The sequence below is a fragment of the Oncorhynchus keta genome, chromosome 6 (assembly GCF_023373465.1).
Source record: "Oncorhynchus keta strain PuntledgeMale-10-30-2019 chromosome 6, Oket_V2, whole genome shotgun sequence".
NCBI classification, from domain to species: domain Eukaryota; kingdom Metazoa; phylum Chordata; class Actinopteri; order Salmoniformes; family Salmonidae; genus Oncorhynchus; species Oncorhynchus keta.
The window spans coordinates 29,038,393-29,051,934 of NC_068426.1; the positions used below are offsets into that span (position 1 = coordinate 29,038,393).

A 13,542-nucleotide genomic window follows, 5' to 3' on the forward strand; every position below is an offset into this window, starting at 1 on the left:
CAAAATATAAAAAAATCTCACCCATCTACACAATACCCCATAACGACAAAGTGAAACAATGTTTTTAGAAACTTTAGGAAATCTTTTGAAAATTTAATACAGAAATATCTAATTTACTGTACATAAGTATTCACACCACTGAGTCAATACTTTGTAGAAGCACCTTTGGCAGTGATTATAGCTGTGAGTCATTCTGAGTAAATCTTAATGAGAGCTTTCCACACCTGGATTGTGCAACATTTGTCCATTATCCTTTTCGAAGGTCTTCAAGCTCTAATTGGTTGTTGACCATTCAAATTGGTTGTTGATCATTGTCAGACAACTATGTTCAGGTCTTTCAATAGATTTTCAAGCAGATTTAAGTAAAAAACTGTAACTCGGAATATTCACTGTCATCTTGGTAAGCAACTCCAGTGTGGATTTTGCCTTGTGTTTTTAGTTATTATCCTGCTGAAACTTGAATTTATCTCAGTGTCTGGTGGAAAGCAGACTGAACCAAGTTTTCCTCTGCCTGTCCATTTATTTTTTTATTCTGAAAAAAATGCCAATCCTTAACGATTCCCAGCATACCCATAACATGATGCAGCCACCACTATGCTTGAAAATATGAAGAGTGGTACTCAGTAATGTGCTGTTTTGGATTTGCTCCAAACAAAACACTTTGTATTTAGAACAAAACCTTAATTGCTTTGCCACATTTTTTGCAGCATTCCTTTAGTGCCTTGTTGCAAACAGGATACATGTTTTGGAATTTTTTTTTTACGTACAGGCTTCCTTCTTTTCACTCTGTCAATTAGGTTAGTATTGTGGACATAAGTAGTGCACTATATAGGGCAGGGGTAATTAACTCTTACCCTACGAGGTCCGGAGCGTACTGGTTTTCTGTTCTACAGGATAATTAAGTACCTACAACGTTGTTTTTCTATCCTCAGTTTTCTCCTATCACAACCATGAAAGTCTGTAACTGTTTTAAAGTCACCGTGGCCTCGTGGTGAAATCCCTAAGCGGTTTCTTTACTCTCTGGCAGCTGAATTAGGAAAGACGCCAGTATCATTGTAGTGACTGTGTATTGATACACCTTTCAAAGTGTAATTAGTATCTTCACCATGCTCAACGGGATATTCAATGTCTGCTTTTTAATTTTGACCCGTATACGAATAGGTGCCCTTCATTGCAAGGTATTGGAAACCCTCCCTGGTCTTTGTGGTTTGAAATTCGCTGCGCGACTGAGGGACCTTAAGGATACAGTGCATTCGGAAATGATTCAGACCCCTTCCCTTTTTTCACATTTTGTTACGTTACAGCCTTATTCCAAAATGTATTAAATTAGTTTTTCCCCTCATCAATCTACACACAATACCGCATAACGCCTAAGCGAAAACAGGTTTGTATAAAGTTTTGCAAATGTATTAAAAATGAAAAAAACAGAAGTGCTTGTTTCCTTTGAAATGGGGTCTATTTGAATAGACTAAAATGAACTATTTTATTTTATTTTTGCACATGGCATGCTAGCTCCATCCTGGTGGCGCAGGGGACTAATTCCATAGATGGAGAACAGAACAGAAGATTATAGGTTTGAATCTCACTGATGCCATGTCACAATGAAAGAGACAATAAAATAATGTGTTTGCATGATTAATGCCTCAGGAAATACATTTCCATGTGTCCTTTCTGTGAACGTTTTAAGGAAGTTATTTAAAAAAATCTCCAAATAACCTATATTTTCCATTCTCAGAGCATTAATAAAACCTCAGAGGAAAACTTTCAAGGAACCAGAGTAAGACGTTCTCAGAACCTCCCTGCAACCTAATAACAGGATACATTTTCACTTCTATTCTCAGAACATTTAAAAAATGTCCTGTTTTACCAGTGAGAAAACGCATGGCTTCGTTCCCACAAACAAGGTGAAATCAAAAACATACATTCCCACAACTTCCATGGAACCAAATGTGCTAGTTGGGCTCTCAGTGAAGCAAGGGAAATGATTAAGCAACTTAGTCCAAATTAATAAACAGTAGTCATGCCAGACTATTTTCTAGCAAACATTGGCCTACGGCAGAGTTTTTGCCCTAACACTACACAGCTGATTAAAATCATCAAAGCTTGATTTAGTTATTTGAATCCGCTGTGTAGTGCTAGGGCAAAAAACAAAACGTACACCCAGAGGTGGCCGCAGAACCGACTTTGGGAAACCCTGGCCTAATGGTATCTCAAAGCATCATAGAATACATGTTATTTTCAGGATTATCATCCCATGTAAATGCAAACTAAAAAATTTAGATATCATGGTTCCTGTCTCTTTAAAAAGCCATATCCTCTTTTTCATTGTGTATGTAAATAGGAACTGTTGTTTTAAATGAATGAGTGCATCTACATCAAAGTATGGGGCTAATGTTATAAAAGAAGCTTTTCATTCAAATGTGTTTCCAACTGTCAAGAGGACACTACATTAATTTTTGATCTGTTGACCAATTGTTTACTTTTAACAAAACCTTTGTCAGTACCAGTGAAGTAGCCTACAGTAAAGTACATATGGGTGACAATTCAAATGAAATAGATCATGTACAAACTGATTTTTTAAAAATGTTTTGAAAACGATTTAATAACCACCATCCATCAACGTAAAGTGCAAGTCTTACCTGTCAGAAGTGTGAAAATGAACACTGTGGCAAATGGCAACATCACACGGAGAGGAAAGTAGTGTGTCTTGTCAAATTGGAAAGTCCTGATAATCTAGAGGAGCGCTCTAACACCGCACCGAGGGAAGAGCTTCTGTCTTTCTGCTGTCAATTGACACACATCTCTGGTAATTTACATTTCTTCAATTCCCAACAAAGTAAAGGGCTCTGATGGGAAGATATGCCTATATTAATAACAGACGCAACAGTACATTCCTATTCCAAATAATAACTCAGTGTTATTTACGTCCACCTGGTTTGGTATCCACATTACGCAAATGTTTGTATGTTGCCTCCATCTGATTTTTCTGCGTCAAATTCACTTTCGCTTGTTGTTCGCCAATTTGTAGGTTAGAACAAAATGTTCAAGTTGAGGGTTGTTGCTTCTTACAGTAAATCCACCGTTTAATGTTAACGCAATTAATTGCACACTCCAGAGAGTAGACAGTGAACAGAGGCTAGTTTATATCCTGTTCAGTCCTGCATACACAATGAGCAAACATCAAGGCAGGCTATGCCATAGATCGGCTGTTCCCATCTTCCGTCCGATTAACGACTCTCGTGCGTAATCGCCGTGGGGGAAAGGGGCTGCGAGGAAATGAACTGCATGAGTAGTCAATAGAATCTAGTGATTTCTCAATTAATTATGGACTATCCCATCTGGAATATGTTGTATAACTACTATGCACAAGTCATAACAGGCCTAGATATAGACCTACTCTGTTGGCTATATGCCTATATATTTTTTATTTAATTTAATTTTTTTTTGTATATCAGTTATATTGTCCTCTGTTTTTGTAGCCTTGAATAAATACCCCATCATAAAGTTAGAGTTGAGACGAACATGCCTACAGTAATAAAAAACTGGATTTATATAAAGATGACTTGCATATAAATGTGATGTCCAGATGTTCAAACGCCTCAAATCTCGACAAACAAGATTTATTTAGTTTACATAGGACTAAACGTATCCAAAAATATATATTAAATTCCTAAACTTTGCGTACTAATGTAACTAACGTAATTACATAAAATCAACGAATAAGTCACCAACAATTTAGTGCGCAATGCGAAGATGCCCATTCGAAGACACCGTTGTGGGCCTGCATGGCAGACACTTTTCAGCCAGTGGCATGCATACAGTACCAGTGGTATCTACTGACCGCTGTTCACGTTCTTCAGCAGAACAACAAGCAGAAATGGGACACGTTTCAAACCGAATCATCAGCCCCCATGACAAGACATTTCGGAGATTCTCTATAGTAGATCTGAAAGAACTGGGTGCAAATTGAAACACCAAAGGGCTTGGTGGAGATATGCATGATCTCACTGAACTCAATCCCATCCTCTCAGATCATTTACTGTATGATTGCCACATTCCTTTGCCTAGCAAGCACGTCTCAAATACTATAGAAATTCCATAAAATGCACAGTGTCTGTGCTGCATTTAATTTTAACCCAGTCTTGTTCTAAAATATCAGGCCCTCACTCAATGTAGTAGTACACTAAACATCATGGTGTGTAAGATATGAATTAAAATGCCACGCAGCTTCCGATGATGACGATGTCACCCTGCTGGGGCAGTGGACAGATGATGAGATGGACACTTTTAGGGATGGGAGGAGGTGAGAATATGTTTCATAAACGCTGTGTCATCCCCTCTGGATCCATACCAAGGCTGTGTCATCCCCTCTGGATCCATACCAAGGCTTTGGCTGCCTGGCTGGCTGGCTGAGAGAACATTAACTTACAGTAAACCTACAGGGTTTAATCAGCCAATAATACTGTCAGACATGTCCTGTACTCCTCTCATCTCTATTGACTCCGTTTCTGTTTGGGCTGAGTGGCAGAGGGTGACTCCCAGTGTCCTGTGGTTTATAGCCGCGTGTTGTTTGTCTGTGCAAGGACACGTGTCAACACTCCTTTATGCTTGAAATAAATCAGTGAGCCAGGGGAACATGGCTGCCAACCCGACGCGACCCTCCACCCTCTGCTTCAGCAGAGCGTCCTGCTTTTTAATGGGGGTGCCACTGCCAAGGTAGCAGCTTTATGCAGGGACAGACAAATACAAATAAATAAACATCCCATCCCGGACAGCGCCAGCAGCTTAGCATAAATATGTGTCTTAGAGAAATTAAAGTGCCTCTAAGCAGCTATAAAGAAGGGGAACCAATGGAGCACAACTGTTTCAGGCAAAAGAACCAGAGGAAGTCTGCTGCAATCCATCCTGGACCCCCTAGTGTGTGATATGTTTAACATTGTCAAAAGACCCTTTACCACAAGCCAAACAGGGCCTGGTAGCTTTAAATTAGCATTAATGTGGCAGTTTGGCATTTACTGGGATGACTCATGTGCTGGGGTAGCTGCGCAGAGTGGTCACTAGCTGGCACAGCCACAAAGAGATACATTCTGATTTTAAACCTAACACTAACCTTAACCCTAACCACACTGCTAAAAACTCTAATGCCTAAACCTTAAATTATGACCAAAAAGCTCATGATGTTTTTCATGAATTTTTATAATATTGCCAATTTTGAGTTTGCAGCTGGCCCATCTAGCGGACATCGCTCAGTTCTGTCTCCAAGCCAAGATTCATGAGAAACGTCGACCTGCATTCATTTGTGAATGAGATTTGTATCTCTCTCCGCTTATGAAAGCTTCTGAAATGCAAGTGTTTGTGATGGCAACCGTTGGGTCTGGGAACTGTTCCAGATCTTAGCTTTGCAGCTCGAGACATGCAAAAAAGATTGTGGATGGAACTGAGGTGGTCTGATCACTGCTGTTGGCCTTATAAACTAGCCAGGTGGCCAAAAGGTTGAATGGTAATCTAGAGTGGGTCAACCCTGATTACTGACTGGAAGCTGGATGGATGTCCAGCTGTTCAGACAGATGAGCAGAGAAGAATGATTCCCTCATGGCGATTGGTAGGAGGAGCTTAGTGGGGATGAAAGAGAAGCTGAAAGAATTTGTGTAAGAAAAAAAAGCAAATTATGTGTTTGGGGCTGTGGCTAATGATGTATGGTATATAATCTCTGGATTACTGATGCTATGTATTGGCCAATAAAAGGCTTTAATTTTGTATTTGTATGTTTAGGTCACATATAGTTCTTAAGTATGCACTGAGGTGACTGTAACAGAATAAACATGGTAAAAACAAATGTAAAAATGTAATTAAATGCTTTTTTATAGCTTCCAAAATATTTTGTGAGAGTGCTAAAATGGAGGCGTGGTGGCTTCAAAACAAGCGCCCCTGTTAGTCGTCTAGTGTATATATAAATCATTGGCTGTGACTCACATTGTGAGTTTTCCTTATTCATTCCCCTCTGTTCTGGCTCTGAAATTAGAATACATTTTCTATTCGGACCCCCCAAAAATTATACTTTAACATCAATGGTTCAGGAAACCTGTCCAAAGACAAATCCTAAGGTATAGTACAATATGTGTAATATTATATTGTATATAGCAGTATATTTACCATTAACCCTACAATTGCCCCTCACTCATAAAACTTTAGGATCCTTTTCCTGATTTGCAGCCCTGCCCCTGCCAATCCCAGTCGAGATGAAACATGAGAAGAACGTCCATGAATTATATGTAAGGACCCAGGTCACTGGAATATTGGTGGCTCTGTTAACCTTTGCTGACATTAATCCTGTACAGAGATTGACATTGAGCTATTGTGCCTTAATCTGTCATCAACCTCTCCATTACTCTCCATTAGCTGAATGATGATGAGAGGGACTTCATTGTGTCCTTCAAACCTGAGCGGAGAGATTACTGTAAATCAAATATGCCCGCTCAGTATTGGTACAGTGCTATAGGCTATTGGGAATCTCCTGATTGATCATTAGCTCATCAAGTTGAGGTATTTTTTAAATATCACTTAAGACAATATGGGTTGTGAAATAATTTATGAAGACCTATTCGTTGTTGTTATCACGGCCTCCACATAACCTTTAGTCAAATCTGCACCATGTTGTCTTGTCATAAAGGGGGTTCTGTCCAGCAGTTAAATCAGTCCATATAGGAAGCTCTGGGAGCTCTCAAGACTCGGTTGAGGGGAGGCGATGCCTCATGGCGAGCCCACTGTGAACGGCCCAGACGAAGATGAATGGCTGGGACTAGGCTGAGCTGCCTGCTTTCCTGGTGTCAATGGCATTACAGTGTGGGATGAAGAATGAATGTGGCTCTCAGAGCGTGGCCACCATACACATCACTCCTCTGCCCCGCGGGAGACCAGGATGAGTTACAGGCCAAGCGGATGGTCCTCCCACCGGCACCTGCTCTCACACACCAATGACAGGCAAGTCAGAGTCTTGCCTTTAGCTACATCCTGGGAGGGAAACCTAATGGGTTGAAGTGGCAGAAGGGTATTCAATGTGAACACACTTTTTTATTTGACTATTTATCACTTGTGCTGACTTAGGGATACGTCTTTTTTTTATATGGCATCATTAATTATGGCATCGACTCAGGACTCAAACAAACGCACAAACACACACATGCACGCACACACACACAGGCACACAATAGATGTTGGAAAAGTTATTTTAAACCTTAACACATTCTCAAGCCAAGTTAAGAGCAGTTAAAAGAACTATGAGGGATTTAAACACACACCTGGCACCAGAAGGTCAGCTGGCACAATACACTACCTAATCTTTACCATATTTCTCCTTGTAGAGATCCAAGCTGTCTGTTGAGGTTTCCGGGAGGGTAATGGAGATGTGATGGTGAGGTTTTACACAGCACTATTAGGCCCTGTAAAATATTCATCAGAAAAGGCCACCAGAAGATGGATGACTGGTCCCGCCCCTCTGGTGGAGTGCTAGGTAGAATGGGTGGCAGAGATGGAGAGGTCACAGCCAGTGAGCATTTTAAACATCCGATAGCCTCAGAGGTCCTGGGAGCTAACAGCTCACTCAGGATCCGGAGGGAGGCACAGGAGCCAGGATGCAGTGATATATGAGTGTAATCTCCACTGTCTTTTTCTCTTTCTTGCTTTTTCTTTTAGAACGTACGCAGAGCCCCTGTTCCAAATGTACTGAAGCATTGCTGCTTTCCACTCTATCAATAACTCTTTACTAGCTTCTGTACTGTACTGAAAAATACTTGTATGAATGAAGGCTTTGATATTTTTGGGCATTTGCAGCCAGTATTTAGAAATAATAATGTTGATGCTTATAGAAGGTTTATCTGTGCTGTTAGACAGTTGGCGTTAGTGCATGGTGTATGCACAGTTAGTGTGATGAGTCTTCACTCAGCTTCGAAGAAAGCGGTCATGGCCAGCACTGTGAGGGAGCACTGGCTGCAAAAGGCCTTTGCACTTTACTCATTCTGGAAATAATGCTATTATGGGTGAAGATGACTGCTGCCATCCTGAGGATGTAAAGTCTAACACAGCAGTATGCAGGCAGTTCCCTCTAATGAGCTACTACAGCGCTCTGCTGTAAGATTCCCTTTGATTTAGGTCAACTGGTGATTAATGCACTATGGCTCACTAAAAAAACAACACAGAAATATATAAATCAAAATGTTTTCATACAATCAGATAATCCATCTGTAATCTAAACGTTCTTAACTCTCTTAACACATTTCACATTTATTTTACTCTATATAATATCTAGGATCACATTTTACCGATGTGGACAAATGATTCACAAAGCAATGCATACAAATATATAAATACATGGAAGAAAACTAAAACTTGCAGGGGCAAACCCTCCGGCTTGAACTACTTCAAGCCAACTCAAAACAAAACTCAACTAAGGCATCAATTTACAAAGCACTTTACTTGAAACCTCTGGCATAAGGCCTACATAGCTAATACTGTCCTAACAGTGACATACAAGATGTCATAAACAGTTGTCATGACTGTTTAGGACACCTCGTCATCATTATGTAATAATTATGACAGAGGTGTGTAGTACAGTGCCTTCTCTACATGCAGCGTCAGTAGGCTCTCCCAAAGTGCTTGTTGACTTTGGCCGTGGCAATGAAGACTACCAGTTTGATGAGGAAGTACTGTCTCTGCTTTTCCAGCCACACCTACAATACTAAAGAATAAATACATTACTGTTATTATGGAGAAAAAAGTTACATCCACTTCCTGGTTGCTGCTCCCCATATGTGCTAAATTACTTAAGTTATGGGTGATAAATACAGTACATATATGTTATCACTGATATGGTGTCTAGTATGTAGTAAACCAACCCAACCTTGCCACACAAAAATAAACAAAGAGGCCTCTTCATCTATCCTCTGATGCATGGGTCATATGAGGATGGTTTACCTTGCCCTCTGGGTCATATGGGGTTGGTTTATCTTGCCCTCTGGGTCATGTGAGGTTGGTTTACCTTGCCCTCTGAGTCATATGGGGTTGGTTTATCTTGCCCTCTGGGTCATATGGGGTTGGTTTACCTTGCCCTCTGAGTCATATCCTGGTACTTGATCAGGAAGTGCTGGCCCTCGTAGTTGTCGGAGAAGGGCTCCTTGTTGTTTAGCATCATTGAAACGGGCGTGCTGACACACCAGAAGGGATTCTGGTACTCATCCATCAGGGTCAGGCTCATCATGCAGCAGTTCTACAGAGAGGAGGGAGAGAGAAAGATACATACAGTGGGGAGAACAAGTATTTGATACACTGCCGATTTTGCAGGTTTTCCTACTTACAAAGCATGTAGAGGTCTGTAATTTTTTATCATAGGTACACTTCAACTGTGAGAGAGCGAATCTAAAAAAATCCAGAAAATCACATTGTATGATTTTTAAGTAATTCATTTACATCATCTCAAGGTCCTGGAGTGGCCTAGCCAGTCTCCAGGCCTGAACCCAATTGAAAATCTTTGGAGGGAGCTGAAAATCCGTATTGTCCAGCGACAGCCCCGAAACCTGAAGTATCTGGAGAAGGTCTGTATGGAGGAGTGGGCCAAAATCCCTGCTGCAATGTGTGCAAACCTGGTCAAGAACTACAGGAAACGTATGATCTCTGTAATTGCACCAAATATTAAGTTCTGCTTTTCTGATGTATCAAATACTTATGTCATGCAATAAAATGCAAATTAATTAGTTAAAAATCATATAATGTGATTTTCTGGATTTTTGTTTTAGATTCCATCTCTCACAGTTGAAGTGTACCTATGATAAAATGACAGACCTCTACATGCTTTGTAAGTAGGAAAACCTGCAAAATCGGCAGTGTATCAAATACTTGTTCTCCCCACTGTATATATAGAGAGACATATAGAGCGAAAGACACAGCGAGTGAGAGAGACATATATAGAGAGAGACATATATAGAGAAAGAGAGAGCGAGACACATATAGAGAGAAAGACATATAAAGACATTTTGAGAGAAAGAGAGAGAAAGACATAGAGAAAGACCTATAGAGAGAAAGACCGAGAAAGACCTATAGAGAGAAAGACTTAGAGAGAAAGACAGAAAAAGACCTATAGAGAGAAAGACATATAGAGAGAAAGACAGAGAGAGACAGAGAAAGACATATAGAGAGAAAGAAATAGAGTGAAAGACATAGAGAGAGCACAAGAGACTGTCTCTGTCTGCTGTTCTGTTATTACAATATCCCCATCATCTAGGCCTATTGGTACGCACGCATGACTAAGCCGCTTTCGATAAATCATCTGCTAAATGGCATATATTATTATAAAGTGTAACCTCAACCAATGGGAGTCAGTGTACCTCCACGGTGTCCTCCAGAGCCTCACACTTCCAGGGCATACTGATTCTGCCAGAGAGAGGCGTGCGCTGGGACAGGCTTCCCCTATTGATGGCGTTCAGCTGGATGACACTATCATGGACCTGAGCTGGACAACCCCAACCAAAGTCAACTACATACTGTGGTATGGTACAGCTGCATTCTGGTACCCAAAGTGTATACAGTAGGTCTAGAATAGAAACTCTCTTGGTAGTGGTTTGTTTACTTTTGCGGCAGTGGAGTTGAGAGAAATGGCCGGGCCATTATCTGGGTTAGAGTGTTGTGCAGTATAATGCGGAGCGTGTAATCATGGAGGCCGAAGTTAGGGTCCACGTCATCAAAAGGAGGCTTGTCCTCTTGCATGGAGTAGGGGGAGGGAATGAGAGAATTAATGACTGAATGATTTAATGATTTAATCTATCATGCATTCCATCATCCTTTTCTGCTGAAATGAAACCTGAAATAGAAAGGACATAATCCAGCCAAGCTCTGCTCAAAAGTCCCCTCCAACCCTCTCTTGTCAGACACTGATCTCCCAGGTCACACGCTGGCTCCTGAGGCAGAGGAGAGGAGAGCAAAATACTTTAAATTGAATTGAATCTGGTCCAATGAGTTTCAATGAGTAGGTTGTGACAATACTACAGTAGCATATGTTTTATATACTGTATGTTTTGTACTTAACAACAGAGGCAGTACAACTTGAGCACTGCCTGCAGTTAGTCTAACCTGAGGACACTCTCAGTCTGACTGGGCAGGCCTGTGAAGGGGTTAATGTCTCTCAACTGTTTCCCCCACTTGGTGTCGTTAAAGTCAGCCATGGTCCTGAAATATAGCCTTCTCCAGTAGCCCTCTCCTCCACCACCACCACACTCAGCTTGTCCAGCACCTGGTGGGGGAAAACACCACTGATATTACAAAAAGTACTGTGCTTACAAGCATATAGTGCTCATAGAAAGCATCCCTGGTGGGATAAGCAAAAATGAGTGTTATAAAATTGAATTTCAATGACCCTTGTCCATACGCTTGAGCCTCCACTTCTTACTCTGTACATACTCTGCGGAGTACATATTGTGCCACATTCCACTGCAAGAAACATACTGTGGGTCAAAAATGATCATGCAAGACTGTAGGGAGGAAGAATAGCCTACAATGTGACCAGTACGACACTCCTTACTTATTGTGAACCATTTCATAGAAGCGCTTGTTGACGTAGCCTACGGAGAAGAGAGGCATCCATGTATGACAGGATCTTCAGAAGGATCTCCGGTGGCATCCTCATAAAACACCAACTTGATTACAAAGACATGATTACAAAAATGAATTAGAAAGCTCAATCTTTCCCATCTAGAGCAAACCCAATTGAGCAATCAGATTGCAGGGCATGGAACCAGTAACATTATGCCACCTCTTTATCTGTGTCAAGAGGGTACCATCGCAACCCACTTTTACCACTCTGCGATTGTGAGTAACTACACAGCTGGCTTGAAAGCATGTCCCGTAGACCTCGGCGGCACGCTGCAGGTCAAGGTACAGTGGCTTCACTGCCTTGTTTTTCCTCTTATTATTTTGTGACAGTGCTTGACTTGGGCAGAATCTCACAGGAGCTGAGTACTGGCATCTCACATGTTTCACTGCTTGAGCTCTGTTCATCTTAAAAAATTAACTTGTGGAGCTCCTGCACCTAAATATAAACTGTTGTGCCAAAAATCTCCCCCTGACAGAATCCCCCCCCCCAGAGCACGCACACACTCAATTCTTCATTGCTGCGACTTGCTTGCCAGTTGAGATTTCTGCTCTTCACTCCGTTGTCAGTTTAACCTACATTTCACTGATCTTAGGTAGCAGAAAGTATTTTTTATTTGTGTCCTTCAAGGCAGCTGATCACGTTAGATGTCCAATGTCTTATTTGACTAGCAGTTGTTCTGAAACAGTTTACTCCCTCCTCTATGTTTACTATAACACACATACATTAGTTATTCATTTTGGTTGCCTTTCCTGACGTGAAGTATGTTCTATAGAAAGTATTTGACTGATGTGTGCCACAGAAAGTATTTGACCCTAGCCACAAAATTAAGGAAATTAGAGGGGGGTTGGCAAGGCCATTTTCTTGCCTGCCTGGAGTACAATTAACCTTATACTTTGCTTGAAAAATTAAAATGTACTAAATAAATACCCTACCATCTAACACTACACTCACTAATTTCACAATTATACAAAATAAAATGAACACCACCCTACTCCACTAACTAAATGTATTTATTCCTACCTCATGCCGTCATCCTGAAAGGATGGGACATCACCACTTACACATCCTGTAACTCTTCTGATGTCAAGTCTCGCACACCCAAATACCTCTGTGCAACTGCCACCACAACCTTAATTTTCTGCAACTTCTGTTCCATCCCTGCAGTACAGTTGATAACCATTGCTATACATACTACAAATTCAATCTTACTGAAACCTATATCACTTTTTTGTCTATCCATCTGTACTGGTATATCTCTACTACTCTCATCACTCCTCCACCTTGACCCATCTTCCTCTACTTTCTTCACTGCCTCAGCATGACATCTTCTGCTCTACTCTAAGCCTGGAAACCTCAACGTGCCTTTCTCGCACGGGATATTTCTGATCCCCAGCTTCATGGGCACCCCATACAATTAACACATTCCACTACTTTCCCCAATACTACACATTCCTTTGCATCATGCATTTTGCACACTTCTAACACATACGCTTGTATAGGATAACTTATATATCCTAACTGCACTTTGTCGGGCAAAGCCTCAACTTCAAAAGTCAAATGAACAGACAATGACTCTTCTGTTTCCCCACTCTCGCCAGCCTGTCTGCGTCACATCAAACGACAAGCATCACATACACCGGGAATCTTTCCCCTCAGCTGGTAAACTTTTATATTTACTGCTACCAGTTATCACTCCTTTCATTGGTGCCCTTTTCTTGAGAGTGAAACAAGTCACTTTTCTTGCCCCCGTTCGTTTTACTCTGAGCACATTCTCCCTCTGACCAACAGAAACACAAACAATTATCACGAGACCACTTCTGGTTACCCTCACCGATTCCACATTACCCAACTCTTTTTCATCCACCGTGAAACTACAAATGGATCATCCACAAGGCAAGAGTCCA

At 41.1% G+C, this 13,542-nt stretch overlaps 1 protein-coding gene and 1 pseudogene across 1 annotated transcript in view; both read right to left on the reverse strand.

Annotated features, from left to right (window-relative positions):
* Positions 1-3,220, reverse strand: part of LOC118384873 (transmembrane protein 132D-like) — a 46,280-nt gene extending 43,060 nt beyond the window's left edge. The window contains exon 1 of the mRNA XM_052521286.1: positions 2,640-3,220. Within this exon, the coding sequence (XP_052377246.1) occupies positions 2,640-2,682 (43 nt within the window). The 5' untranslated portion in view covers positions 2,683-3,220. The remainder of the gene's footprint in view (positions 1-2,639) is intronic.
* A 5,410-nt stretch (positions 3,221-8,630) lies between these two features.
* Positions 8,631-10,755, reverse strand: LOC118384874 (F-box only protein 15-like; annotated as a pseudogene).
* Positions 10,756-13,542: the final 2,787 nt, after the last annotated feature.